The sequence below is a fragment of the Nelusetta ayraudi genome, unplaced genomic scaffold (assembly GCF_046127955.1).
Source record: "Nelusetta ayraudi isolate G7.1 ecotype Tasmania unplaced genomic scaffold, CSIRO-AGI_Nayr_v1 ptg000004l, whole genome shotgun sequence".
In the NCBI taxonomy this organism is placed as follows: domain Eukaryota; kingdom Metazoa; phylum Chordata; class Actinopteri; order Tetraodontiformes; family Monacanthidae; genus Nelusetta; species Nelusetta ayraudi.
The window spans coordinates 3388789-3414130 of NW_027466054.1; the positions used below are offsets into that span (position 1 = coordinate 3388789).

The 25342-nt window shown below is 41.7% G+C and overlaps 2 protein-coding genes across 3 annotated transcripts; both read right to left on the reverse strand.

Annotated features, from left to right (window-relative positions):
- Positions 1-1352: 1352 nt before the first annotated feature.
- LOC142900514 (tetraspanin-5) lies at positions 1353-13431 on the reverse strand. Of its 2 annotated transcripts, XM_076044844.1 has the most exons (10): positions 12761-13411; positions 10857-10907; positions 7958-8104; positions 7670-7840; positions 7436-7561; positions 5058-5105; positions 4308-4424; positions 4163-4224; positions 3338-3390; positions 1353-3051 (listed from the first exon to the last, which is right to left on the reverse strand). In XM_076044844.1, exons 1-9 carry the CDS (start codon positions 12842-12844, stop codon positions 3378-3380), a joined length of 819 nt encoding a protein of 272 aa, XP_075900959.1. In that variant the 5' UTR covers positions 12845-13411; the 3' UTR covers positions 1353-3051; positions 3338-3377. The 2 variants fall into 2 exon arrangements, 1 of the variants encoding a protein (XP_075900959.1); XR_012928902.1 differs by lacking the exons at positions 1353-3051; positions 3338-3390; positions 4163-4224; positions 4308-4424 and adding an exon at positions 7010-7232 and having other exon boundaries at positions 12761-13431.
- Positions 13432-14369: 938 nt separating this feature from the next.
- On the reverse strand, positions 14370-25316 carry acer2 (alkaline ceramidase 2). The gene is made up of 6 exons (XM_076044831.1): positions 24927-25316; positions 24361-24475; positions 21348-21489; positions 20760-20897; positions 16632-16769; positions 14370-16414 (listed from the first exon to the last, which is right to left on the reverse strand). Exons 1-6 carry the CDS (start codon positions 25038-25040, stop codon positions 16228-16230), a joined length of 834 nt encoding a protein of 277 aa, XP_075900946.1. The 5' UTR covers positions 25041-25316; the 3' UTR covers positions 14370-16227.
- Between the last annotated feature and the right edge of the window lie 26 nt (positions 25317-25342).

Sequence of the window (25342 nt, forward strand, 5' to 3'; positions counted from 1 at the left end):
TACACAGCCATCATTCCCACTCTCCCTCTGATGATTTGTTTCAGCTGCATGAGGCAGATGTCCGGATCCAGTAAGCAATCGGGAGCCAACGCTGTGCCTCTCCAGTTGACTCTGTATCACTCATGGATCCTCTGCAGATAAGGTGTCCAGGAAGCACTTCCTGACCTTTGACAAGCTGCAGCACATAACTACTTCCTTTCAGTCTTAACATTCACTCCAACTGCTGAAAGCATATTTGACTAAGCTGGACCTATTCAAGCAATACTGTTGACTTCTCAAAACACTCAAACTAAATGTTAAAAAATAAAAGTGAATGGATGTGCCGGAGGGAAATACTTATTTCATCAGTAGGAACAAATACACTACACAAAGTTTAGAAAACCAGCAAGTGTAGGCTAACGCTGCGGGACAAAGGTCACGCTTTACGTTTCCAATCAATTGCTGATAAGACACAAACAGGTGCTTTTATCAAAGTGGGCTATCTAAATTGTGAATTATCTGTGTTGTGTTGAAAGAAAACTGTGCGTCTCTGACTGAGTTTTGTTGACAGAAAGGTGACTTTTCCTTCCTCATCTCAGCCTGATCAATAACAGAGACAGCAAAACACTCAGTGATAAATACCTACTTCAATACTTACTAACCCTCTTACATGATACCTGTTTGTGATTCTGTCTCAAATGTCTGTTGTCAGAATAGAGGTACAACTCTACATTTTCTATATAAAGGTTTAAATGGCTATTTTAACTTGTTTATATTTTCAACTCAAAAATCAGATACACAACACAGCATCAAAAAAAGGGAGGGAATTGATACATCGAGCTGCCTCACAGTCCATCATTAGACTTGTTAGCAGTCAGTAGGAAATCAAATGACAAATCCAGTGCTACTGTGATTAATGACATCCATGGCTTTCTAGAAGAATTATACACATACAGGCAATTTTTCTAAAATCACACTATTTTGTTGAGTTTGTGACCATGTCAAAAAGGTCATTTTAGACTTGATGTTGGAGTGGATCTGCTCCTTACATTGACATGAATAGTATTTATTTTTATTTTATTTATTTTTTTAGCAACAAATAGAACAAAAACAAAACATTTGCATTGACTTCATTTATAGAACACAAAATTTTATGCAAACAATCTTATTAAATGTTACAATGTGCAACAATTTATAACGTCATGTAATGTCAAGGCAGAAGATTGTCATTAATAAGTATATTCACACAGGAAAAAAGATCTTTACGAAATATCTTAATCTAGTAATTATCTTTTGTCATTACAAAGGAGTCCATTGACTGCATTCATGTAACTTTTTGAAGCACAGTATTACGCATGATTCACACACTGACACCAGTTTACAAAGAACATTTATTTAGATTCATATGTACAACTCCTCATGTTTCAGATATTTACAAAGAATCAGGAGCAAATGTGAAACAGAAGAAATCCGGGATTTATAGAAGGTAAAATCACAAATATGGCACTGAGTGGTCAAAAAGAGCGTGAAATGTCAACAACAATCATATCAAGCTTTTAGTGAAAAGGGTATTTACTCTTAGATTGCGGCTCAATCGGATGCATTTGTAAAAAAAAAGAAAAAAAAGAAAAAAGAAAAAAATTTGAACAATACATTAGATGTTTAGTCATCAAAGCTGCAGATTTTTTTTGCAATTGAAATCTTTTGCTGTAGATTCACACTGTTTTGAATAGAAATGTGTTTTTTTGTTTTCTCTAGTTCCATGCAATGCAGTCTTATTAAAAACTACAAGAAATACACAACGTTTTGTGACTCTAGTTCATGTAAAATGATGCTGGTAGGAGAGCCTGTGTGCTCTGTTTTCAAGTAATGTGAAAATATGCAAGCTATAACTCATATAACCCTAACCCTTATGTTCTGTTAACAAACCGGCACACCAGCACGAGCCTTGGAAAAAGATTTTATCCAACTTTCCAGAGAAAACGTTGACATCAAATCAGGAAAAGGAAAAAAACAAAACAAAACCATAAAAGAAATTAGGAAGATAGTATAGCAAAGCAACACAATTTACAACACTTGGTAGAATTTGAGGGAGAAACACTGGGTGAACACTGATCGCAAGATTGGTCCATGTGCAAGGAAGGGAACATTAACACTGTGCTGAAATGCATTTCCTGTCAAGCTGCTGTGGTATTTAATAGAACCTGGCATTACTGAGCATCTTAACTCAGGGTGATGCATGAAGAGCGCCCTCTAGTGGCTGCTGCCAGAAACCAAGAAGAGTTTGTGACAAAAACTGCAGTGAACCTCATCGCTCTTACCTGAAGGTTAAAGTGCTTAAGGCTGAATGCTTAGAAGAAAGAATAAATGAAATTCTGTCAGAGCTATCATCTCAACTAAAGAAAAAAGAACAAACAACCACCAGGCCCGTGTTTAGAACAATACTGTGTCCATCTCGCCCCCCCACTTACTCCGCTGACAAACTGTAGCTGTTTCATATGAGCAAAATGTCACAGACCAAAAACAAAAGCTAAACTGATTCTCCAAAGCAGTAAATAGACTCCATTCAACATTCAACAAAGTGGTAAGCAGCTGTTTCACTCTAAACTAAGTGCCTATTTTACAAATACTCTTTTTCTTTTTTTTTTCTTTTTTTTTTATATTTACCATAAATGAAATACATTTAGTAGTGCCAATGTCCTACCAGTAGACAACAGGCATGCAGTGCATTTCCAGAATCACTTTTAATCTTTGCTGTTAGAAAACTGCTGCTGTGAGAAAGTGCACCATTCTTCTGCTTGTGCGTGATGATCTGTTGGAACTTGGTGCACACGAGCTTCACAAACCTCCGAGAAGAACCACTCCCGTTTTCAAGACCTGTGTTGCCTTTGTTCTACTTTGTACTGTGTAAGAGCTACGGGACATTTTAGAGGTTTAGCTTCATTCAAAACTAGGGCCACAGATAACTCTAAAAATAACTATGTACTATTTACACGTCAGTGAGACTCCCGGCTATGGACCCATAAAGTTGTGTCCCTTTGTGTGATTGGTATCCATCCAAACGGCAGAGTCCTATTGAGGAGAAGAGAAATCTGTGTCAACATAAACCGCAGGTGAGCCTCAAACCACAGTGACCTTGCTAAGCTAGCAGCTAGCAATCAGACTAGTTCTCTTTGATAGACAGAAGTGTTGCCCTGTCACATGCCAGTTGTACTTGGCACTTCCTCCTCTTTGACAGATGTACTGTTCATATGCAATAAATCCAACAGATTTAGCAGGAGTTTCTGCAGAGCATGGCATACGAGTGATTATTTGCCGCTATATTAAAAAAAAAAATCAGACATTTAGCAGAGCTTACCAGATGAACTCTTCGTGCCTCTGGAGGTGATGTGGGCGTCTTAGGTATACAAACTGCAAAACAGGAGTAAGGCAAAAATTAAAACTGCACTAGGGAGTAGCTGGACATATTTATTTTCTTCATCAGGTTTTTCTGAAAACTACAAGTTCTGATTTCTACAGTACTGGCTGGAACAGTGTCCCCGAGTCTTTGAGAGTGCAGTGGTTTCCATTGTTGCACAACTCAGTTTAGCAAATGTCCATAAATACATTTAAGGTGAAAAATATATTCCTAGAGGAATTAATTATCCCTTGCAGGAATGAGATGCAAACAACAAGTAACAGAGTTATATTCAAAACCAATCTTACTAATGTTTTTGTCGCCTGTGACTGGCTTCACTTATCTATGTATGAGCTGGAATACAGATTTAATTTTATAATTCAACAAAAAATTGCAGCTTCTGCACTAACACAGCAGCCCTTAATACATAATTACAGTGCAGCAGCTCAGTTCCCCGGCAGTGACTTTTTCATCCAGGGACATTCCATTCATAGCCTCTATTAGACATTTAACTCATGAACTCAAATGAAAACCATATGGTCTGCTGTCAGTATCAACAAAAGCCACGTGACTAATTTTCTGAGACCAAGGAACACTTGTAATAACCTTTCTACTCATGCATGCAGAAGATGCTAAAAAAAATCAAAGTGGAAAAAATAGAAAGGTATTTTTCCGCTTGGTATGTCATTTAGCATGACTAAAGTAACGTAAAAATCTTGACTGCCGGTGGCAACGACCCATTCAAAAGAAAAGAACGGCAAAGCGCACACGGCAAAAGGCACCTACCAACTTTCTCTCACGGCTTCGATGTCGCTCACGAGGTTCTGTGCTAAACAGATGCCGAAAATCTAAAAGACCAAAAAAGAGGTTTTCAACATTCAAATGTAGGTTTGCTATCAACTGTAAAGCCGTGACTGTTTCCCCGTCCAACCTGCAGCAGTGCAATCCCGATGAAGATGCCGGCCACCACCGTCAGGTTGTCCTGAAGCCATTTCTCAAATTGGGGGACGCAGCCTTTAATGTAGATGAAGTTCCGCTGCTCAGCGTCCTGGTGAAGCACACAGAAAAAAACACATTGCAGCCTCCATATCAAGTGGAAAAGGCAATTATTATGACAAAGCCTTAAAAAAAAAACCTAAGCCTGGTCATGTGACCTTCACTTGACCTTCCTCACTTCCCTACTATTTCTAATGGCAGCACATGATTGCGCTCTTATTTTGTAGTCCTCGTGATACACCAAGCTTGTGAACCAAAGTGACCCCACAGCTCCAACGCCCACTCGCTGTCATTCTCCTACACTCAAACGACTTCCTCCTTTTCCTCACATTTCACATCCAGAAAACCAACGCAACCTTTTCCATACATTACGCTACTGAGGAATAAGGCCAATGACGGAGGGGGAGGGGTTTCATTTTCCAGTGCATTGCTGGAGCGTGAGTAATACCACATGGTCCAAAGTGCTGATGGGGAAGCAGCTGCTGCATTTTGTGGACTGGAGAGCTGTGAAACGTACTGAAAGGGGAATATTGTGGCCAGGGTGGAGTACCTGATGACCTCATGCAATACGAAGGAAAAAGAAAGAAAAAACACCAGGGTGCACAATGTCCACTTTTCATACAGCGTTACATATCATCTGCTTCTGATATTTAAAGAGACATGTTGTGAAGTGATTGCAACTCACCGCTTTCGCCCGGATATCGTAACCACACTGAGTGTTGATGACATCCTCCTGTGGGGGGGGAGATGGATCACGTTTAGACATTTTTTTGGAGTCTAGACAATCAAAAGAAAAGTTTTCGTTTTGAAGCAGCTCTAGGTAATTTTTGGTTGAAATGGCCAAGTGACGAAGTAACCACGCTGCAGCGCTAGTTTATTGATGTGGGAAAATACAAATAGTGGCCTGGCTGGAGCGCTCGTATGTGTTCAGGAAAAACACCAATATCAAATGCAAAACAGACATTGACAATAACGTTCAACACTTTTATTACTTGTTGGGTTCCATTCCGTCATTTTACAATCTTATGTATTTGTAATAGTAGTCTGTAAAACCGCCTCTAAATAAACGTGTGACGTTGTCTTAAAGTGCTTCATCCGGCATGTCGAGGCGCGCTTGAAAGTGACGCAGTGCAGTTACAGCCGGCACAACCCCCCCTCTCGCTGCCGAGGCGGCACCGTTGATCCTATTAACCGGTTATGTGCCGCTTTACTGAGTTTGGAATCATACTTTTATGGTGGAAAAGTTACCTAGAGCTGCTTTAAAGAGAATGTTTTTATGGAGAAAAAAGACGAGACTAGTCTCGGACTAGAATTGGTTACAAGTTACAGCATTAGACTTTAGCCTGTGTTGGAAAAAACAAATACGACATTTGCTTCGTTTGACCTCCCGTCTGACTGGATTTGCTTGCAAAGCATGTTGGAGAATGTATCTATGATGGCTTACTGACAAAAAAAACCTTAGCAAAATACAAATACTTTTGCTGTGAAACACAATCCTCAGTTTACTCCCAGTGAAACGCATTCGTCATCACTTTTGACTTGGTGCCGTGACTGCAATAATTACACTGTGGGCCTGATTTACTAAGATGTCAAATAAAGATTGCTAAATTGCATGCGCACACTTCTAGGCTGTGCATGTTGCTGGTTTGAGCGTTCCAGGTGATCTACTATCAAATACTATCGAATTGACAGCAGGTGCAAAAGTGGCGAAGACCATCCAATTTAAAAAATCAAATTAAAAAAAGGATTTTGCTCCTGTTCAGCTTTGGTGAATCACAGTGTGAATGCTGAATATTTTATTTACACCCTCTCCCCCCAAAATATCTTGCCGGCTGCATCAGAAACACACCTATCTGCGTCTTCATGAAGCCAAAGGCGGTGAATGGACTCTGTGCATCATTTTGCCCGTGTGACTGTCGCAACCCTCATAGCGCCCTCAGCTTTGTCATTATTTAACGTGTGTATTGACATGTGCGTTCATTCAATCTGGTCAGTGCAAAGTTTCATTTTTACTTTTCAACAATGTCCCGCTTGACGGTGTGAATGCGTGACAAATGGTTGTTTGTCTCTTTGTGGCCCTGCGATAAACGGTCGACTCGCCCGGGGTGTGACCCCGCCTTCACCCTGAGAAGCCTGGGATGGATTCCAGCATCCTCACGGCCCTGAGGACAAAGGAATTTGCATTTGTTGGATGAACGGCGCAGCTGGCAAGTGGGTAATGTCCCAGGGAAAATGTGCCAGATGTGCCGCAATGAGGTCTGAACACCGAGCTCGGGAGAGGTATAAGATTCTTGTATCCGATTTCAGGAACTGTGGTTTTTAGCTCGCATGTCGTGCCAGCAAGAGAAGTAAAAACGGACTTTCCGCATTTCTGTGGCGTTCACGGTCTGATTACAAACACTTATTGCTGTTCAAAAACACTGGTGAAGCAGATTTTTCATAATATGGGACCTTATGAGTACATTTTTTGTGTTGTTTGCACGTACATGTGTGTGTAACCCAACTATTTGGAGCTAGGTTGTTGGTTTTCCTTTTGTATACTAAATGTGATTCAGTGTTGCTTTAAAAGAGGGCGGCCTTGATGGAACAGGATGTCCTTGAGTCAGCAAACCAAAGAGAAACTTGTGCAACTTTTACCCAGTCAGACGGGACTGTTCTGCACCGGCAGGGCCGTGTCACATCTTTGCAAACACGGCAGCGCTGGGAGTATTGTTCTGGTGTTCTGGGCCAAGATGTCTCAGTCGAGATAAACCCCCCCCCCGCTGCTCTCAGACGCTGCTGCGCTGCCAGAGTCTAAACAGCGATCTCTGGATGTCCTGTTGGCAGCCGGCCATTTCGTTTGATAATCTGGGCCGGCTTTCTGCAGGACACAGATAACCGGGGCTATCTGTCACAGGGAGGACCTTTGCCACTTCCCCTCCGACCGAAGACACTTTCGAATGTTCCAAAAAAAAACGATCCTGCTCAACTTGATTCCAAACTTTGGATGCAAGAAATGCAAAATCTCAGCATTCGAACCGAGTAGAGGGAAACAATGGCAAGTGAATTAGTATTCAGACATACCGCTGGATCTTTGGTGCAGCAGGAAAAGGGAACTCCGCATTTCTCACGACTCGGGTTCGAATCAGTGCAGTTAAAATAGATGTTCAAATTCCAGTCGTCAGCTCCAAAAGCACCGCAGCACTCCCACTTCAAGGTGAAAGCAGACACAGAAGAAAACACAGACGTGATTGACCCCATGTAAAGTCAACACCGGGGTGGATTCGGCACCGCGCACTTAAGAAAACACATGCTCACGTATTCCTGGGTGAAGTCTATGAGGTTCTGCAGATCGATGTCGTCTCTGTAGGCTCGAATGTTGTTGTTGATGAAGAAGTTGAGCTGGTCCTTGATCCAGTCTTTGAACACAAAGGCCAGCACTCCCGCGGTCAGCTCCAGAAAGAAGATGATCCCCAGGAACACAGAGAACTGCAGAAAACATCAACACTGCTCTCAACACGCAACCAAGGCCACTGGAACCACCACAGGATCTCGACTTGAGTAAATAGGTCCAATTTGTTGGAATGTTGGATATGGCAAACGTACAAATTTAAGCAGGAAGGAGTTTTCTCGCAGCGCTCCTATGCAACCGGCGAAGCCCAGGATGAACATCACGCCACCCACCACCAGGAAGAGCCACACTGGGTCAAAGCCACCCAGGTCTGTGATGGATGAGATGTTTGAGAGGACGCCCTGAGAGAGAAAGAGTTGGAAAATGGTTAGAAACTTCCTTCGCTGTCCCGCTGTTCATCCACTGTTTTCAGATTTACATTGAGTTTGTCTTGAGTTTGCCTTCACTGAGAGTCAGTTTTAGGAAAGTCATGGGTCTCACTTTAAAAGGGATGGTGAACTGAGATCCTTTCATGATAGAGCCTGAGGTGTGTACGGAGGCTCTGGTGGTTTCCGCGAATCACCATTACCTTTTAGGAGTTTCAGTTTTAGCAAAACATCCACGGTAGATGGGTGTCGTTTACAAGCTACCACTGCTAGACTGTATTCCAACTTGATAAGCTTTCCAGTTTGTACATTAAATCAATTCCCAGAGATTTTGGATAACAACATATTTCCAGTTCCTTGCTTGTAGTTTTCACACATCAGTTCCATTCATTATTTTTTTTTATTTGTTTTTCTATGTTATTACTCTGCAGCATTTTAAACTATCTCTGTTTTGACAAGGCGTATTTTCAGAGGGTCTGTGGTCTTTTAACTGTTGTTTTTTTTTTCACTACACACTAAAAGCACTCAAAAGCACAGGAATTCCAATGTGTCTGCGAGTTTGCACAAATGGCAAATGGAAACGAAAAAATCTTGCATCATAAATTTTGAAATACTTTTGAGGTCCATGTGCATGTTAATGGCTACAGAGGGTATGTTGGCTAAAAGCAAAGAACTCTTATCACATTCCAGCTCCAAGACATAGGGCCAATTCCAATTCCTCCCTTAACTCCTCAATCTCAACCCTCGCCCTTAACCCTCAATCTTTGGCCCTCAAAAATAAGTGTAAGGGTATCTTGTGACTTAGAAATGGGAAAGCCCTTAAGTGCAGTTACGTCTTCAGACTGTGGGCGGCGGCCTTACGCCAAAGCTACGTCCAGCAGTCAAGAAGACGACGACGACGAAGAAGGAGAAAAAGAAGAAGACGACGAAAAAGAAGAAGTCCTCCTTCGCTACACAACGAGGTATACAAATAATGTGAAGCCGGGACCGCCGGTCCGGTTGACAAACCTTGTAAAGTAAAAAAAATTGTTACGCAACAACGATGTCAATAATCCATAACAAAGTCTTAAACTAAGACAATAAAATGGTTTTGTAATATTTATATCTTTATTAACTAAGAAAATACTTCCATTTATAGCTCGCTTTTTTCATCGCCATCTTTTTCGAAGATTGGCGAAAATACACAATGCCTTCTGGGTAGCCCTTACTGCCAAGGGTGGTGCCGGAGAATCTCAATATTGAGGGCGATACAGCCCTTAAACTCGTCCCTCAACTTGACGTTCTGTCAAGCGCACATTCTTTCACATCAAAAGTACTTCCTGAGTGTCAGAAAAGACACCTCCCTTGGTCGTAACAAAGGAGATGACAATGAAGCACAGTGAAGAATATGATGACAGGATGAACAGACTTGTTTGTGTGCTTGTCTAAAACAACTTTTTTTATGACTCCGCAAATCAGTATTACGTCAGTATAACAATTTGTTTCATCCGGTATTAAAAGAATATAATAAAATTAATATGCTTGTATAAAAACCAAATAATTTGGAACCTGTTCAATTTTGCAATCATTTTTGTGTTTTTATTCCTGGCAATGAGAACGGCTCCTCTGTCACTCACAGCTGGCCAGCTCGTTCTGGTATTTGACAACACACTCAGTCACTTTTTTGTGGGAACCTGCTTAATTGCATGTTAACATAAATAGCTGATAAGTCAATCACTTGGCAGAAACTCTGCATTTAGCCATGTAGACGCTGAAGTTCAAAGTGAGCATCAGAATGCGGGGGAAAGGGAAGTGAAGTGCAACGGCCTTGACACAGAAAAGGACTCAACTGCATGACCCTGTGCTTAACGATTAACACCCAGTGAAGTACAAACAAAAACCCTCAAAGGAGTAAAAATGTTCAAAATGCAAAACACACACAAGGTGGATCAAAAAGAAACCACACGAGGATAAAAAGACAACTTTGTCTCAAATTTAAACACTTGACAAAGACCCACTTGGCAGGACAGCACACGGCAAACTGAACGCAAGCCAAAGCGAAACACAGACTATATATACACACAAGGTAATTGGTAACAGGTGGAGACAATCAGGGCGGGGAAGACTAATTAAACAGGTGCGCACACAGAGAGGAAGTCGGGGTCAGAAATGAGAGAAAGGAGCCGAGTAGAAAATAAGACAGAAGTGTTAATGTTAATAAAGAATTAGAATGCACAGTCATTTGCCAAAATGCCTGAATAGCTCTTAAAAAATGATATATATATATATATATATAACAAAATATATTTTGTTTGCGTAATTGTAGACTACAAGCAGATTTATGCCGAGTCCAGTTATGGCTCGAGGGTGAAAATAACTGAACTTGTACAGAGCAATAAAGATAAGGTAATATCAAATAAACAGTGTAATTCAGGCTACAGTGCACGTACTGATCCTTCTGACAGGCCTCGGTGCTGCCTGCCTCTGCAGCTCCCAGTACCCAGTGCACACAATGACCGAATCTGTGAAATGCATCAGACTTTCTTGTGTCCATTGTTCAAAGGGGGGCGTTGCTTTTGGGGAAAGTCTCACATTCCTTTGTGATACAGTAAAGCCACCACTTGCATTTTGCCAAGGCCGACGGATACGAACGACAGGGGATCGGTGCGGATGATTAACCAAGTTTGTGGGATTATTTGTAATATATTCAGCTTTTTTTTTGTTGCTAGGAGACAGAAGCAGGACTCACCTTCTCGCTCCATGCCCACAACCCGATGGCGAGGAAGGCCACTCCGAGGAACTAGGAGATAAAAGAGGAAGGAGACGGCAGGGAGGGATTATTACTGCTGCGGCTGCAACTTGGAAGCCGTCACACAGAAGCACTGGGAGAAACCCGCAAAGAGACATTTTCCTGGCGGTGGTCCATGACCAAATAGTTCTCATCTCTGTCTGCAGTGTCATCAAGAGGCTCCCACATTAAAGAGAGCATCTTGTAACAGCCTCAATACATACACCACCACCACCACCACCACCACCACCACCACCACCCCCAACAGTGATAACAGATCAAAACCATATTTTGCTGTTTTTATTTAATTTATAACTTTAACTCTCATTTTTAACTCTGGATTTTGCCACTGCTTTCAATATAAAGCACATGCATACATACGGCTTTTACTTATGACAGAGTGGGTAATGTTGAAGTTTTAAAGGTCCATGGGTTGTCTCACATGATACCAAATTTAGCCCATTGTTTGCGCCCTTCCGAAAGTCACGGTTGCTGCTGATTAGCTTCCTGGTGACCTTCAAACATTTTGGTTTGGAAGTTTGGAAGGAGACAACAACAAAGAGGGCGCCAGGTGGCTTCAATGCCCAGAACACCATGAATGATAGTCATGGGTTGTTGTTTTTTGTTTTCGCTTATGTCTATGCAAAATTGATACTGTTGGACTACTTGAGGCGCACAGCGTTGACCAAAAAACCTTTGTACCCTTTGCACAGATAATAAATGAGCAAACAAGTTTTTCATCTTCCTGTTCGATGTCAAATTCATTTTGTGTTGCCATTGTTATTTCTTTTTAAACCTAGCGACCTTAACATCTCCTGCTTATGTTTTTGGTTGTCAGTTAACTGTATTAAATCCAACATGTATCAAACAGTTGACAGCCACTGATATGGCACAGCAAACAATTGAGATAGTGACCAAAAACGATCAATTCCAATCTATCAACTATCATCTCCAACAGTGAATTGATCTGTTGCAGTAAACTGTTCAGCCAGCTATTAATTAATTAATTAATTAATGAGCTTTTTGTGAAACACATTAGGAAGACTGGATCAAACACTGCTGGTTTATCAAAAGAAGCCTTGGTAAATACAGCTCTGGCTTCCATTTTTTAAAACATCAGTGGTGTGTTAAAACTCATGTGGCAGATGCAAACTGCTGCCACCATTACAACAAAGCGCTAAGAACAGGTAAAATCCCCAACACTGCATCTCAACCTGTCAGAGCGTGAAATATGTTGCAATGATGCTGCAACGCCAAATTAAAGAACAAAGGATCACAGGTGGTGGGAAGAAAAATTAATATCCAAGCAGTTCAACGTGCATTAGCGTCAACACATATGTGACCTCGGATCATTTCTTAGTATTCATCAGGCTTGGTTTTTTTTTTTTTTTTTTTTTTTTAATCGGACTGACAGTGAAACTAAATAACCTCCGCGGGAGGTTCTGTAGTTTTTTTTTGACCGGGGTTTACTGGGCGATCCACGGCGGGAAATTAATTGTGGTAATTGTTCGGATTACATTATCATCGAACCACCAAAGAGGGGGGGGGGGGAAGGAAGGTCCCTGAATGATAAATGTGTCGAACCTTAACAGTGACAGTAACAGTAGCCGAGACACGGCATCTTTGAGCGGATGCAGAAACAAAGGCGAGCTGACGGCTGTCAGCGGGCGGCAAGTGCACAGCGATCCCTCGGCGGGGGGGGTGATATCATCCGTCCTCCGGTTCCAACCGGTGACAATTTAAGACAAAACAAGAAAGAGCCCGCCGAGGCTTGGCGACGGTGGCGACACAACACTCGGGCTCATATGTGGGGTTGTTGGTGTGACGGAGCAGCAGCAGGCCTGAAGCGAGCGGACGGGACTTACCCAGAAAATGATGTTGAAGCCGAAGATGAAGTACTTGATGCAGCAGCTCACTTCATGAGCCTTGAAATGCTTCCCGGAAATCATCGGGATGCTTTTTTTTGTTCGTCTCGATCGTCACCACGAGTTGAGTGGACGGAGGGATTCGCATCCACGGTGCTGCCAGTGTTTGACAGCGCTGCTTAATTTTATTATTATTTGCGCCGAGGCTTCGACGAAACGCCGTCGATTGTTTCAGCGGCCGATCCCCAACATGATGCCGTGCGTGGGTCAACAAAAGGCGGAGGAGGTGCGGCGGAGGGAGTCGCTCGGTGCTTCGGCTGCTTGCGGTGGATGGAAACGTTCGATCCACGCCTGTGAAGAGAAGGTCGAAGGAAATAATCCACCGAATAGGACGAGATTAAAGCCAGTGTTCCGCTATCCGAGCCATAATCTAGACATGGCTGTTAACTTGAGTGGCAAAATCGGCCAGCCAATGAGCGTCGGCCGCGGTCGCAGAGGCGGGACTTCCTCCAGGAGAGGGCGGCACTGCCCTGATATGACATGTAGGCCACGGTAGGCCTGTTTTAATCACCACAGTGGCTCACCTCTACATAGTTAATCTGGTGCATATTGTGAAACAAGACTGTGATACGTTTAAATATTTTATTTTGGTCTCAGGAGTATGAGAGGCATAGTGGGCTATTATGTATAAAGTTGTATTTCAATAAACTCCAAGAAAACTGACAAGATGCAGTCAAATTTCCTTTTTTTCACAGATTTTACTGTTAGGTTCAAGAATAAAACCATTTAATTTTCACTTCATAACTGTGATTCATTACAATATAAAATTTTAAGATTTTTTTTTTTTTAAATGTGTGTGTGTTTGTGATCCCAGACTTCACGAGCAGCTCTGTTAATGTTTACCTCTTGACCTCTTTGATTAGACAAGGACAGATTGAAAAAGAGATGTCACCCATCTGATTATTTTTTTATTCATCTACTGACCTACATAACATAATGAACTGGCACAGGCACCATCATTTGCAAATATTAGTTGAGTGACATTGTGGTGGCTTTTTTGTTGATGCATTACTCTTCCTTCCTTCCCTTCTGTTTTTCCTGTTGCAAATGTTGTCCAGCCGGTGTGCTGTATGCACAGAAGATGCAGGACTGTTCCATCTTTCCCCTCCATCTCCAATTCTTTACGCACTGCTACACTGTTGGCGTTCAAGGCAGCCAACCACAAAAAGTCAACAAGGAAAAACCCTGCCTCCTAGTGGCAGAAGTCCTAAGCTACATCAAGGGTATCAAGGGGCCTTAAATTATCAATGAGACGTTACAATGCAAAATACTGTTGATTTAGGTAAACAACTAGATAACATTTACATGTAAATGTGTTATACCAGAGCAAAAATTGAGAGAAAAAAGCATTGGGAAGAAAAAAAAAGCACAAATATAATTCCCATAAAACAATACGATATTTAACTGATTAGCTGCATTGCACGTAATGCAAAGTCACTGTGTAGGTTTTCATTACCAACAGGCTGATGATGGTTTTGAATATTCAACTCTAAAATCATGCATTCCAGCCTGACCTGATGGGAACCTGTAAAACAAAGAGCAGAAATCGTTTGGAGTATGGATTTTGTTTATTGCATAAACTAAAATATTAACGGTTCCATCAATTACAAATAATTGTTTTAAAAAACGGATAAATTATGAAAATAAATACCTCTGCGCAGGATGTATCGTCAATGCAGGCAGAGAAAAACTGAGAATTATGTAAGCACATGAAAGTTTGTAAAAATTCAAATAAAATTACAAAAGCCATTTAAATGTCCCTTTAATCACAGAACTTGCCAAGACAAATATCCTGATTTCGAAGGGCAGCATTTAACAGGCTGTTCACAAAAACTCCTTGAGTTGACACACCGATGAAGACCTCCACAGATCAGACGTTCTACTTTTTACTATAAGTTTCACATTGTCAATGATAGTAAGTTCCTCCTGAACGTATCATAGCAAGTAAAAGTTAGCATTTTTTATTTTTACAAAAAAAAAAAAGTAATTATCAAAAGTTTTTACACCCTTAAGGTTTGGCTACACTTCATGTACAAAAATACTTCATGACAAAAATGTTTTTTGTTGTGATTGACAATCCTTCGTTTGCAGCTTCCCATGCATGTTCATTTGAACAGCTCAACAGTTTGAGTTTCTCAGGAACCCCTGCAGGAGTAATATAATACTAGATAAACAGCCCGAGGCAGTTTTTCTGGATAAAACATTTTAAACAATGGTCTGAAAAAGGAAAAGCTTTGGCGCTGTTTGCAGTTTAAGGGATTATCCCTGAAACAAACTTTCCTTACATATATAACATGCAAATTAAGCAGAATTCTCATACATTTTCATCCAAATTAGACAAAAAAAAAACTTAAAGAAAAAGCTTATTCATACCTTATCTTTGTATGTTACAACATAAGCTAATGCCGTCATTACATTTCACCTTTATGAGCAAGACTTTGCATTATTACATTTCATGCCCCATCGCCCTGTTTAAGGCTTTCTGCTCAGTCAGTGTAATCATGCCAGTAATACTGAGCATAAAGTACACAATGAGCTCCCATGAAATAACCCTGGAAACATCTCAGGAAACCAGGTTCTGTGCAGTCACTTCTATTTCCATGCATTTTGATTTCACATTCATATTTTTTTTCTTTACTTTGGGTTTGATCTTGCATTAAAAGGGAACCAAATCATTCATTAATATGTGGTTAATAGACACTAATTTCATATTGCATTGTTATCTCACAAAATTAGGAACACAATACATATAGTACATTTTTTTATATGATGCCTTGACCAATTGTGATTACATTCTTCAGGTACACCAAAGCCATCACACATTTTCAGCAACACATTATGAACCAGCTCGTCAATTCATTGGCCATGTGGGCTTTATCATTCAACAATATACTATCCATCAATGAATTTTCACATATTGGCGATACTACACCTATGAGGCGTTATTATGAGGTGATATTCACGGATATAAGAGCAATTATCACAAGTTTTAGAGTTACTACAACGCGTACAAAATGTTCTGCTTTCAAAGACCTGAAATGTAGGTATATTGACGCAAAACATGAGAAAACAGCGTCTGGAACACTGCTGAGGTTGTTTCGGCTTTGACACTTCCAACGTTTGGTTAAGCAAAACTTTGTGACGTTTGCTAATTTGCGACCACGGCTGTCCCTCGAAAACAGCTGCATAAACACTGCTGCTACATGGTGAAAACCAGAGACACAGAAAGAAAGAGAAAAAAACACCAAACATAACCCTGACCAAAATGTGCGTCGCCATTAATTAGTCCAGTTAAACCAGCACCAGTGGACTTCACCTGATGCAGTGGTGTATGTGTCTGGTTGCCGTGCTGTTTGAAACCATATGGGTGAGACGTGGTGGACGTCACCGTCGGACGCAGCGCCGCTCTAAGTCACCTTGACGGCAGACTTCTTGTGGACGCAGAGCAGGGAGACGTAGGGCACGCCGATGAAGGCCCATTTCTCATTGGGCCAGAACATGATGACGGGTCCTCGCTCCGGCGCCTCAGTGGCAACGTGGAAGTAGGCGAAGCAAACGCATCCCAAGTAGGAGGCCAGACAAATAAGAATGTGCCTGGAAGAGTCGTAGCATAAAAAATAAATAACTGCGAACTGTTGTTAATCATTGTTAATTATTGAATATTCATAAACATGATCAGTGTCTTCACATAGATCAGTATCAATATAAATGACCGAGAAGAATGGTGTGCAGCAAACTAGTTTAAAACGGTTGGTGACCCCTGGTTTACTGGCTGTGATGCTTTGCGGTGCAGTGTTTCCCTTCAACTCACCAAGCACAATGCAAGTAGGGAAAGTTGACAGACGACCACATCTCACAGAATATCCTGTCACTGATCCAGCAGAGCAGAGCCAGCGCCCACCAGAATCCCGACACCAGACCCAACTTGAACACACGTGGGTTTTCACACCTGGAGTGAGTTTGTAAAAGGAGAGAGAGAGACAGCGAGAAAATGTCCTGAAAAGATTTCCAACACACGTGATGAATTTCCTGTATTTCTTCACATATTGATTGACAGTGCTCAGTCTCATGAATGCAAGACTATACATTATGAATTATGAAATAAGCTCCCTGTTAAAACAGCACGCAATGACACTACACAGCTGCTCATTGACTCATTAAATTGATATGCCTGTCAGATTGGTCCCTATTTTGATGGTATCAGTTCCATTAACAAAACAAATAAAACATTATTTTACTGGGTGTCTCGCCCAAGCTGATATCGACAGCAGTATACCATATCATACCATACTACCTGTATTTATAGAGGAGTTTAAATTTAAATACAACAGAGTCATAATTAAGTGCTTTACAATAAACACACATCACTCATAACCATATAGAACATGCACAGTGTCACATACAACATTAAGACAGCTCATGGTATGTTTGAAAAAGCCAAACTATAAAAACAAGCCTTTTAAAAAGCTGAAGTGTCTGGCTTGTCTGATGCTCAGACGCACGATGGAGTATGCAGGAATTTTGAACCTGGTATATTTGTTTTAACAATCATCTGAAAATGATCTTTATCTTTCAAAAACGTGAGAAATGGTCAGACTTTCTACACAACCACTCCCTGCAAGACACATGCTGAAATGTTAAGGGAGGATTGTGGGCTGCTGATGAATTAAACTGGGGTTTGTCCTCCATAGGCAAGAGTAACACAGTAACTTCCTATGGCAAAAAAGAGGCCTGACTGAAGGTTGATGATGCATCTTAGTCACTGCGGAGGTTTGTCACTTCCCTTACGGTGACGCTCTTAAGAGATCCTTCTCTCGTTGGGGTCGCTGTTGTTTTGAGAAGACAAGAATGTTGGACAGGAAATGTTTCGAGAACGCACGCATACACACACACGCAAAAAAAAACTAATTTCAGATAAACAACAAGCAACACTAGAAACCTTTACTGCGCGTCTAAATAAAGGATGTGAGCAGTGATGTGTGAGATAGAGAGACTCGACTTGTGCAGCTGCATTAGTTCGGTTCACTGCAGCCACTTGGATCCAAGCTGACAGTTCTGATTATGACGTATTATACATTAGAACTTACATAAATTTTGCTGTAGATAGTTTGCACAAAGTCTACAACTAAAAGTCGGGAATAAATAACCATGTTGTGAGCCCTAGCAAGCAACCCTTATTATTATCATAGCTAAAGATTTGTAACAGAAAAAATATTTCCATGGTTTCTATGCTTCTGTTTTGGGCAGTCAGAACAGTTTCTGATGCAAACACCAGTAACTTTTGCTTTGTGGACCTTGACCTGACCTCTCGTCTCTTCAAAGTGATCCAAAAATGTCACTGACTACACAAAATGTTGCTGCGAAAATCATGATCTGCAGGTTAACCTGCCGTGGCTTTGCAGTTTTCACCCGCAGCTGACTCATCTGTTTGTATGAATCAGTTTGTTTTTCACAGTAAATGTGCATTTGTGCAGCCTTGTAAAATGTAGCACGGGCAAAGTGTGGGCAAGTAGGAGGTCAAACTTTGAATTGAGATTGCTGCGTTTGTAATCTATCCACTGACTATTACTGCCGAGGACAAGAGGGGGAAAAACTCAATCATACTCAGCGCTTGAGGATTTAATTTGACTGTTTTATCAGCTAAATCAGAAGCTTTGTGTCACATAATGAAAAGGAGGAAATCTTGTGTGCTGAGCCAGTTTGTCTAATGAACTGAAGTCATGTTACATAATTCTTTCATGACGGGGTGAGGGGGAAGAGGAAAAAAAAAGTGTCACGGCTGCTCATCAACAACAGGAAGCTCTAAAGAAGACTAGTTCCTCAGAGGGAAATAGGTGATTAAACTGCCATCAATACGGCACAACACTGCAGGAATCACATAGGGCTGGATTACTGACCCACTAGAAACAGCCACAGAAGCCGCCTTAATACGGCGGCGCCGCCATAAGTTGGCAGTCACACCCCTTCCTGCTGACAAACATGCACTGGCACAGCGGTGCCTATCGGCTCCAGCAGAAGAACGCGAGATAAGAAACGCGCGACGTGCAGCGAGGGACCTCTCCTCAAGAGACGGAGCTCGGCGGAGAGCTGGTGGTCTGTCGGAGGAAAAGATAAGTGGAGGAAAGGCCACTCGGTCTCAGAGAGGCTTCACTCACTCAGAGGAAGAGGCTCCGCTGGAACGGAGCGACAGGCCCTGATGTTTATCACCGACGCTGGAGACACGTCGCGTCCCCTGTCGGCTTTACTGTGTCTCGAGTGGGTTTTTTTATTGAAAGGCTGTACAAAAGGAAGCCCATGGGTCTCAATGAAGCGCAGACACGTCTGTTAGTGCTGCTGATACTTTGAGCTTATCAAATAAGAAAATTGAGTAGAATGTCACAGGAATATTTATCACAGCTTGGATGTGAAATGAGAAAAGTAAGGGGAAAGGGAGTAAGAAACTGTTAGGTTCTTATTATTACTATTTATTCGTGTCAACGTCGAGCAGAAAAACATTGAAAATATTAGTGCATGTGAATGACCACGTGTGACTATTAGCTGGGATCTAATTTGTCACCGCAAAGAAAAGCAAAAAAAACAACAACAGCCGTTAATTGTGTTTGTCATCAGCATTTTAGATAAGCTGCTAATAAGATACAATCTGGGAATATTGCTCCTTTGTGATGAGTCAAACTACACACTTTGCTATAACAATGCTCTGAACAACTCAGATGTTTTACCAAAAATCGAGCCTGCTGTTCCTGTTTTCTCAAAAGTTGTTATTGGAAAGGCTCAATACGACTTGTTTTCGTCTGACTGGAAGTGACTTAAATGGGGAACATGGGGTGCGCCGTGATGAAAAACAATTAAAAAGCAAACAACACATTGATTCTGAGGGCAAAAGTCCATCAGCCAGGGCACTGCTGGAATTTTCTCCCAATTTGCGGAACAAAAACAAGCATCCCCTCTTCCCCCCCCCACTGATGACTGGCAATTGCAGCAATGTCAAGAATTGCCATCCAGGTCAAACAATAGATGAGAGAGTTGAAAGAGTGAGCAAAAGGATGTTGGGGAAGCGGAAGCAAGTGAGTGAGCGAGAGAGCGGCGCCTGCGACGAAAGGCGTGCGCTCTGGAGATGCAAAACACATGCGGAAATGCCTCGCGGTGTGTTTTCAGAAACATTCACTGACATCACGCCGCCTATAATTAGTTTAGAACAGCTGATACATCATCGGGCAACAAGAGAACAAAGGGCCAAAGGTGATGTGTTAATGTACTCTTGGCTGGAGACACTCCATCCTCAAACTATTTTCCATCTGTCAATGATTTAATGGCTGGGCGGAACGTCAGTGTGTGTGTGTGTGTGTGTGAACACAGCTGCTGCCATCTTCTTGTGTAATTTGTTTTACATCTTGAATCATGATAAGAAATGATGATGTGATGTTTTATGTTTGTTTTTTTACACTTCAAGACCGAGTCCTACACACGTGGACGTATTTAATTGCGACGTATTTACGGCAGATTTGAGTATTTCGGAAACCGCTGATCTACTGGGATTCTCACTGCATCACAATCATGTCTGGGCTTTGGAGTGAATGGTGTCAGCAAAAGAAAATATCCAGTGAGCGACAGTTGTGTGTGAAGTCCTGATTTTCGCACGTCTAGGCTGCCAAGCTCCAATCAAAAGCGTTTATGGTTGCTGTTAGTATTCATTTATCAAGTCATTTTCCTTTCATTTGTGACAAAAGCTCGAAGCAGTTTCCAGTTAGACAGGTGTTCCCTTTGCAAATGCTTTCTAAAAGCTCTTTACCAGATGGAAAATTGAGCAGTCCAGTCTGATGGACCTGGGAAATGTTATATCTAGTGTGCGGTCAGTTTTATAAAAGTTTAAGACAATAAAAGAAGTGAAACATCTCTTCTGCTTTTTTGTTTGTTTGTATTTAAATCCCTTCCCACTAACCTTTTAAGCTCAGTAATAAGCAGGGCAGTGCAGGGGATGCCAAGTGTCATTAACGACAGTGAGTTGACCACAGGTTTGACGAAGGCCAGGCCAGTGGTGATTCCTGACAGGATGCCAATGACCACTTTGAACCTTGACCTGGATGGAGGAGCAGAAACAAGAAAAGACGTTCAGAAAAATCAATCCCAGTCCCCATCAAACTGTCTGGGGGGGGTTCGGTTCACAGAAACAAATACGAAGCTAAAGCGTTGGCATGACGGCTCTGTGACAATGGAAAGAGAAGTGAAGACATGTGATGCAGTGTTTTCACGGGTGTCAGCTATCTTGGACGCGCCTATTATTAAACACAGGGCTCAGCGGCAGCTTTGTCACGTGACTAACAGGGGCAGACTGGATGAATCTACTCGTCAACAACACTGCGTGTTCCTTTTAAATATTAAATGCAGGGACTTAAATGTGCAATCCCGCTCCTGAATACACTGGCAAATGGAAAACACACAAACTAAATAGTTTATATTGTAGTGTAATACAGCTTCAAGCCTCTGGGGGAACAGTCTCTCCGATGCTGTTTCATGCAGGTCGACGCACCTGTCCTTCCTAAAGGTCCTGGGCAGGTATCTCTTAGGAAACCACATGGCGATGGCACACATAAGCACCCACAGGATGGCCAGCTCATCCAGCATCTGGCCAAGGAAGCTGAGAGTGGCGTGGAAATACGTTGATCCAATGCCTGAGAGACAGGGGGACAAAGGAGACGTGGAGAAAAGTTTGTAAAGGAATGGGAAATTTCTTTCTTCTGTCTTCTGTGCTGGGGTTGGTTTAAAAGGAGTAAAGTCACAAAATGACGTTGAGACGGTTTGCACATGGGCTAACTTTCCAACTGTACTGAGTGAAAAATTCCTCCTTTTTTTTTTTTTTTTTAAACAAAAAAAAAAGAAGAAAAAAAGCGCTTCATTGGAACTAAGAAACTGAGGGCAGTGCAGTCACTGTGTGCCTGGTCGTTATCACCAGCCAGCAGGCCTTTTCTTATCAGCTTTATCTGTTTTGAAAACAGGTATTGCAGGACATGGTTTAGATTTCACAAACCTCTTTCACTGTGGGAACTTTAAAGGGTGAATGTTGTGCAAAAATTCACTTTACCAAAAACATGTGTCTCCAGCCTGCCAACAAATTCTCCAGAAATGGGAGAAGTCCATACTTTACTTCTTTTGAATATGAATAATGCCCAGCTAAGGTGACCCTCACCCTAACCCTGAAATCAATTGGGGCCTTTTATCAAGATGAAAACAATAGGTAGCCGAGTCTAATGTGTCAATATTGACCCTTTCCACAGCAACAGTTCAGGCCAGATATAGCCGAAGCTGGCGCCAGTGTCTCCAGTTAAGGTTCTGTTCAAATGCAGGTCACAAGGGGTCCAGATACCACTGCAGGCCTAATGGAAACACTCTGCCCAACTAAATAGATACAAATGAACACAATTAAATTATATTTATTTCACTTGTTTCATGTGACAATTCCTTATCAACATGGTGGCTTTGAAAAAAATTATAATTCTAAACTGCTGTTTGCAGACAAGAGGATCAGTGAGGACTGGTTTGGGAACATTTATGTCTGCCTGCACTTAAAGTAACAGTCCTCCAAAAAAGGACAGGTCACCGTTTTCCTCACTCCTGTGTTCTGAAAACATTTGTATAGCTTCACACAAAACTATTCTGCCCAAGCCTGAAAAACTGAAAGATATGCTAGCTGGTAAACAGCGTAACGCTGGGGGGAAAAAAAACAAAAACAACAACCCAGACTTTAACATCTTGATCAGTGCATAGAGACGAAGATCTGAAAGTGAACAATTTTGCAGCTACTGTCATTATATTTCCTTCCTAATTAAAATAATATAACACAATTAATAATTGGGCTGCTTCACCAACCATTACTTTCCCACTGTCCAGAAATGCTGGTAGAAACAAGTGTTGCTGTCATTGCCGATGCCCTGATCGTTATTTGGATTAGAGGTTGAACTGTTTCTTTAATAACATTGCTTTCCTGCTTCCCTGCTCAAATATCATTCAACTAAACAAGAAAGCTGCAAGAGAAACCATGTAACCCCTTGTCAGCTGTTTCGTGTTTTCAGCATTTCAGCATTAAACAGCCTACAAATTTCTTATAGTGCAATTGGATGTCAACTGCACATTTACAGTACTCTATGAAGCAAGACATGCACGGGGGAGAGCGCTTTTACTCTATCTAGAATGGTACATATGAAGTGTGTAACAAGAGTGGAGCGAAGGGGTTAAATCTGACACGAGGCACAATGTAAATACTGACTCATATTGACCCTGGGTGACAGTTCTTGTTTTCAACCTGGATTAAAAAAAAATAATCTATTCAACAGACCTGGTGGCTCACTGTCAGACATTAAGGTCACCAATCAGAGCAGAGGGTGGGGGGCGGTGGTCAGCCAGTTTATCTTTGCTGACGCTGCTACCACGGTGTGTTTTCATAACAGCAGCATGGGAACAAGGAGCTGTAATATCCTTAGCACTGTCACTGAGATACAGGGACGCCGTTAAATGCTGAAATGCTGTGTTAAATCAAATGGAACTGCAGGCAATAGTCTTATTCATTCCGGCCATGAATGAGCCCAGTCATTATGCTGGAAGAGGGGGGAAATGATTCAGGCTAACTTAAGGCTGTAAAACTGAGACAGTGACATGCAAGCAGCTGAGAAAACGTTCAAACTGTATCACTGTTGTGTCACTTGCAAACAATTCCAGGGTTGTTAATCATGTAACGCACTGTTGTAAGGCGAAGACGTTAATCTTATGGCAAATCATTAATCCATACACAATTTTGTTTGTAACTGCATTGAAATTTGCATCGATTTTATTTTATTCTGATTTAAATGCATCACTCCATATTAAATATTGGGTTTACATTTATATGAAGCTTATAGTCATTCAGAATCAGATCCAAGACGTGTCACAGTGGTGCAGCGGTTAGCGCTGACAACTCTCAGCGAGGAGGTTGCAGGATTGCTTTCTCACCAGGGGCCTTTCGGTATGGACTTAACATGTGCTCTGCCTGTCTGCCTGGATTCTCTCCAGCTACCATGGCTGTTTAGCAATGTCTGTCTTTCTTTAGTCTTCACATTTGAAAGGAACAATCAAAAAGCACAAAATGTGCAGTTGTGAAGACAAAGAGAAGAAGCAAATAATTACATTTAGGTAAATGGAAAATGCAATTCATTGCAAACATACATTTTTTTTTTAAACTAGGATTTTTTTTATTATTATTATTATTTCATTTTTTGCAGGCACAATACAATTTGCACCAAAAATGGGAAATAAAGTCTGCCCACTTGTTCATCAGAATGGATGTTTTCAACAGAAACAAAGTCACTTTCTTCAAACGCTATATAATGATACGGCAGATGGGATTTCAATAACACATATAGATGTTTTTATAACAAAAGAAAAATCAATTCATGCATTACATAAAATTAAAGCAAGTTTCTGAGACTTAATTATTCTGGCAAAATGAAGCAGCTAAAGTGACAGCATCATTAAGATCAGCAACAAATCCCACAAAGGTCAGCTGCACTTACCGACCACAACCAGGAGAATCCATATGAGGTAAATCCCGCTGTTGAAATGTTTTGCATATTGGCGGAACAAGCACATTAATATGGGCGGCAAAACAAAAAACAAAATGTTGCTGATCTGAAATGAGAAACAAAACAAGGGGGAGAAGCCATGAGCAAAACAAAAGAGCGACAAAAGATCACAGTCGAACTGATCGTGACAAGTCTGCTTGTCAGGAGTCGATCAGCGTTCTATTTCTCTGGCCTTTGTCACAAACAATCCAGCCAGCGCAGATGAAGAAAAAATAACATTTGGAAGCAGATGCCAGCGGCAAACATTGTGATGCTGAAGCCGGGGGGGAAGCGGCCAAAACTGTTGCGAGTGACTGTAATTTAAAGTTAGCTGTAGCTGACCCGTGGTTAATATCGATAAAGCAGTTGCAACACATCAGAAAAAACAGGTTCTAAAGGGGGGTGAAGATGCGCTCTCGCTGCAAGTGTAGACAAAGCTGCACATTATGTAAAAAAAACAAAACAAGAAAACTAGCAGACAATAAGAAGACACGTTAGCCAGAATCCTTCACACCGACCGTGTTGTAAAACTCAGCGATGCTCGGGTAGATTAGGTAATTGCCCTCACACCAGTCCACCTCGGAGCTGCCAGCCTGCAACTGGTCCCAAAAAATCAGATTAACGGTACTCATGTCGGGATTAGTTGCGTCGGATGGGCATTGCAGAGAAGACGGTGCTGTGCGGAGACAACAACAAAAAACCGCTGTGTAGCCCTCGGCTCGATGCCTTAGATGGTCGCTAGTTTCGCCCGCTAGAACACGCTAGAACAACGCGAACACATATGGCACATCCAACAATGTGATCTGGGACGCGAGTGGTGGCTGAGCTGCATTTCAATGCCCGTGTGTCCTTCCACAAAGCCTCCTGCTCGTCGTGACGCTCAGCGCTGGACACTGACAGCTGCTTGCTCGTTCTCTGGACGAGTGTTGAGGCG

Excerpts from the sequence above, each read along its gene's own strand:
- LOC142900514 (XM_076044844.1), bottom strand. The coding sequence starts at position 12,844 with ATGATTTCCGGGAAGCATTTCAAGGCTCATGAAGTGAGCTGCTGCATC. Across the intron at positions 5,106-7,435 it reads GCTGCACCAAAGATCCAGCG|GAGGATGTCATCAACACTCA; the intron begins GTATGTCTGAAT and ends CCCCCCCCACAG. Across the intron at positions 4,425-5,057 it reads ACGATATCCGGGCGAAAGCG|GACGCTGAGCAGCGGAACTT; the intron begins GTGAGTTGCAAT and ends GTGCTTCACCAG.
- acer2 (XM_076044831.1), bottom strand. The coding sequence starts at position 25,040 with ATGAGTACCGTTAATCTGATTTTTTGGGACCAGTTGCAGGCTGGCAGC. Across the intron at positions 21,490-24,360 it reads GATTCTCCTGGTTGTGGTCG|GCATTGGATCAACGTATTTC; the intron begins GTAAGTGCAGCT and ends CCTGTCTCTCAG. Across the intron at positions 20,898-21,347 it reads AGGACCTTTAGGAAGGACAG|GTCAAGGTTCAAAGTGGTCA; the intron begins GTGCGTCGACCT and ends TCCTCCATCCAG.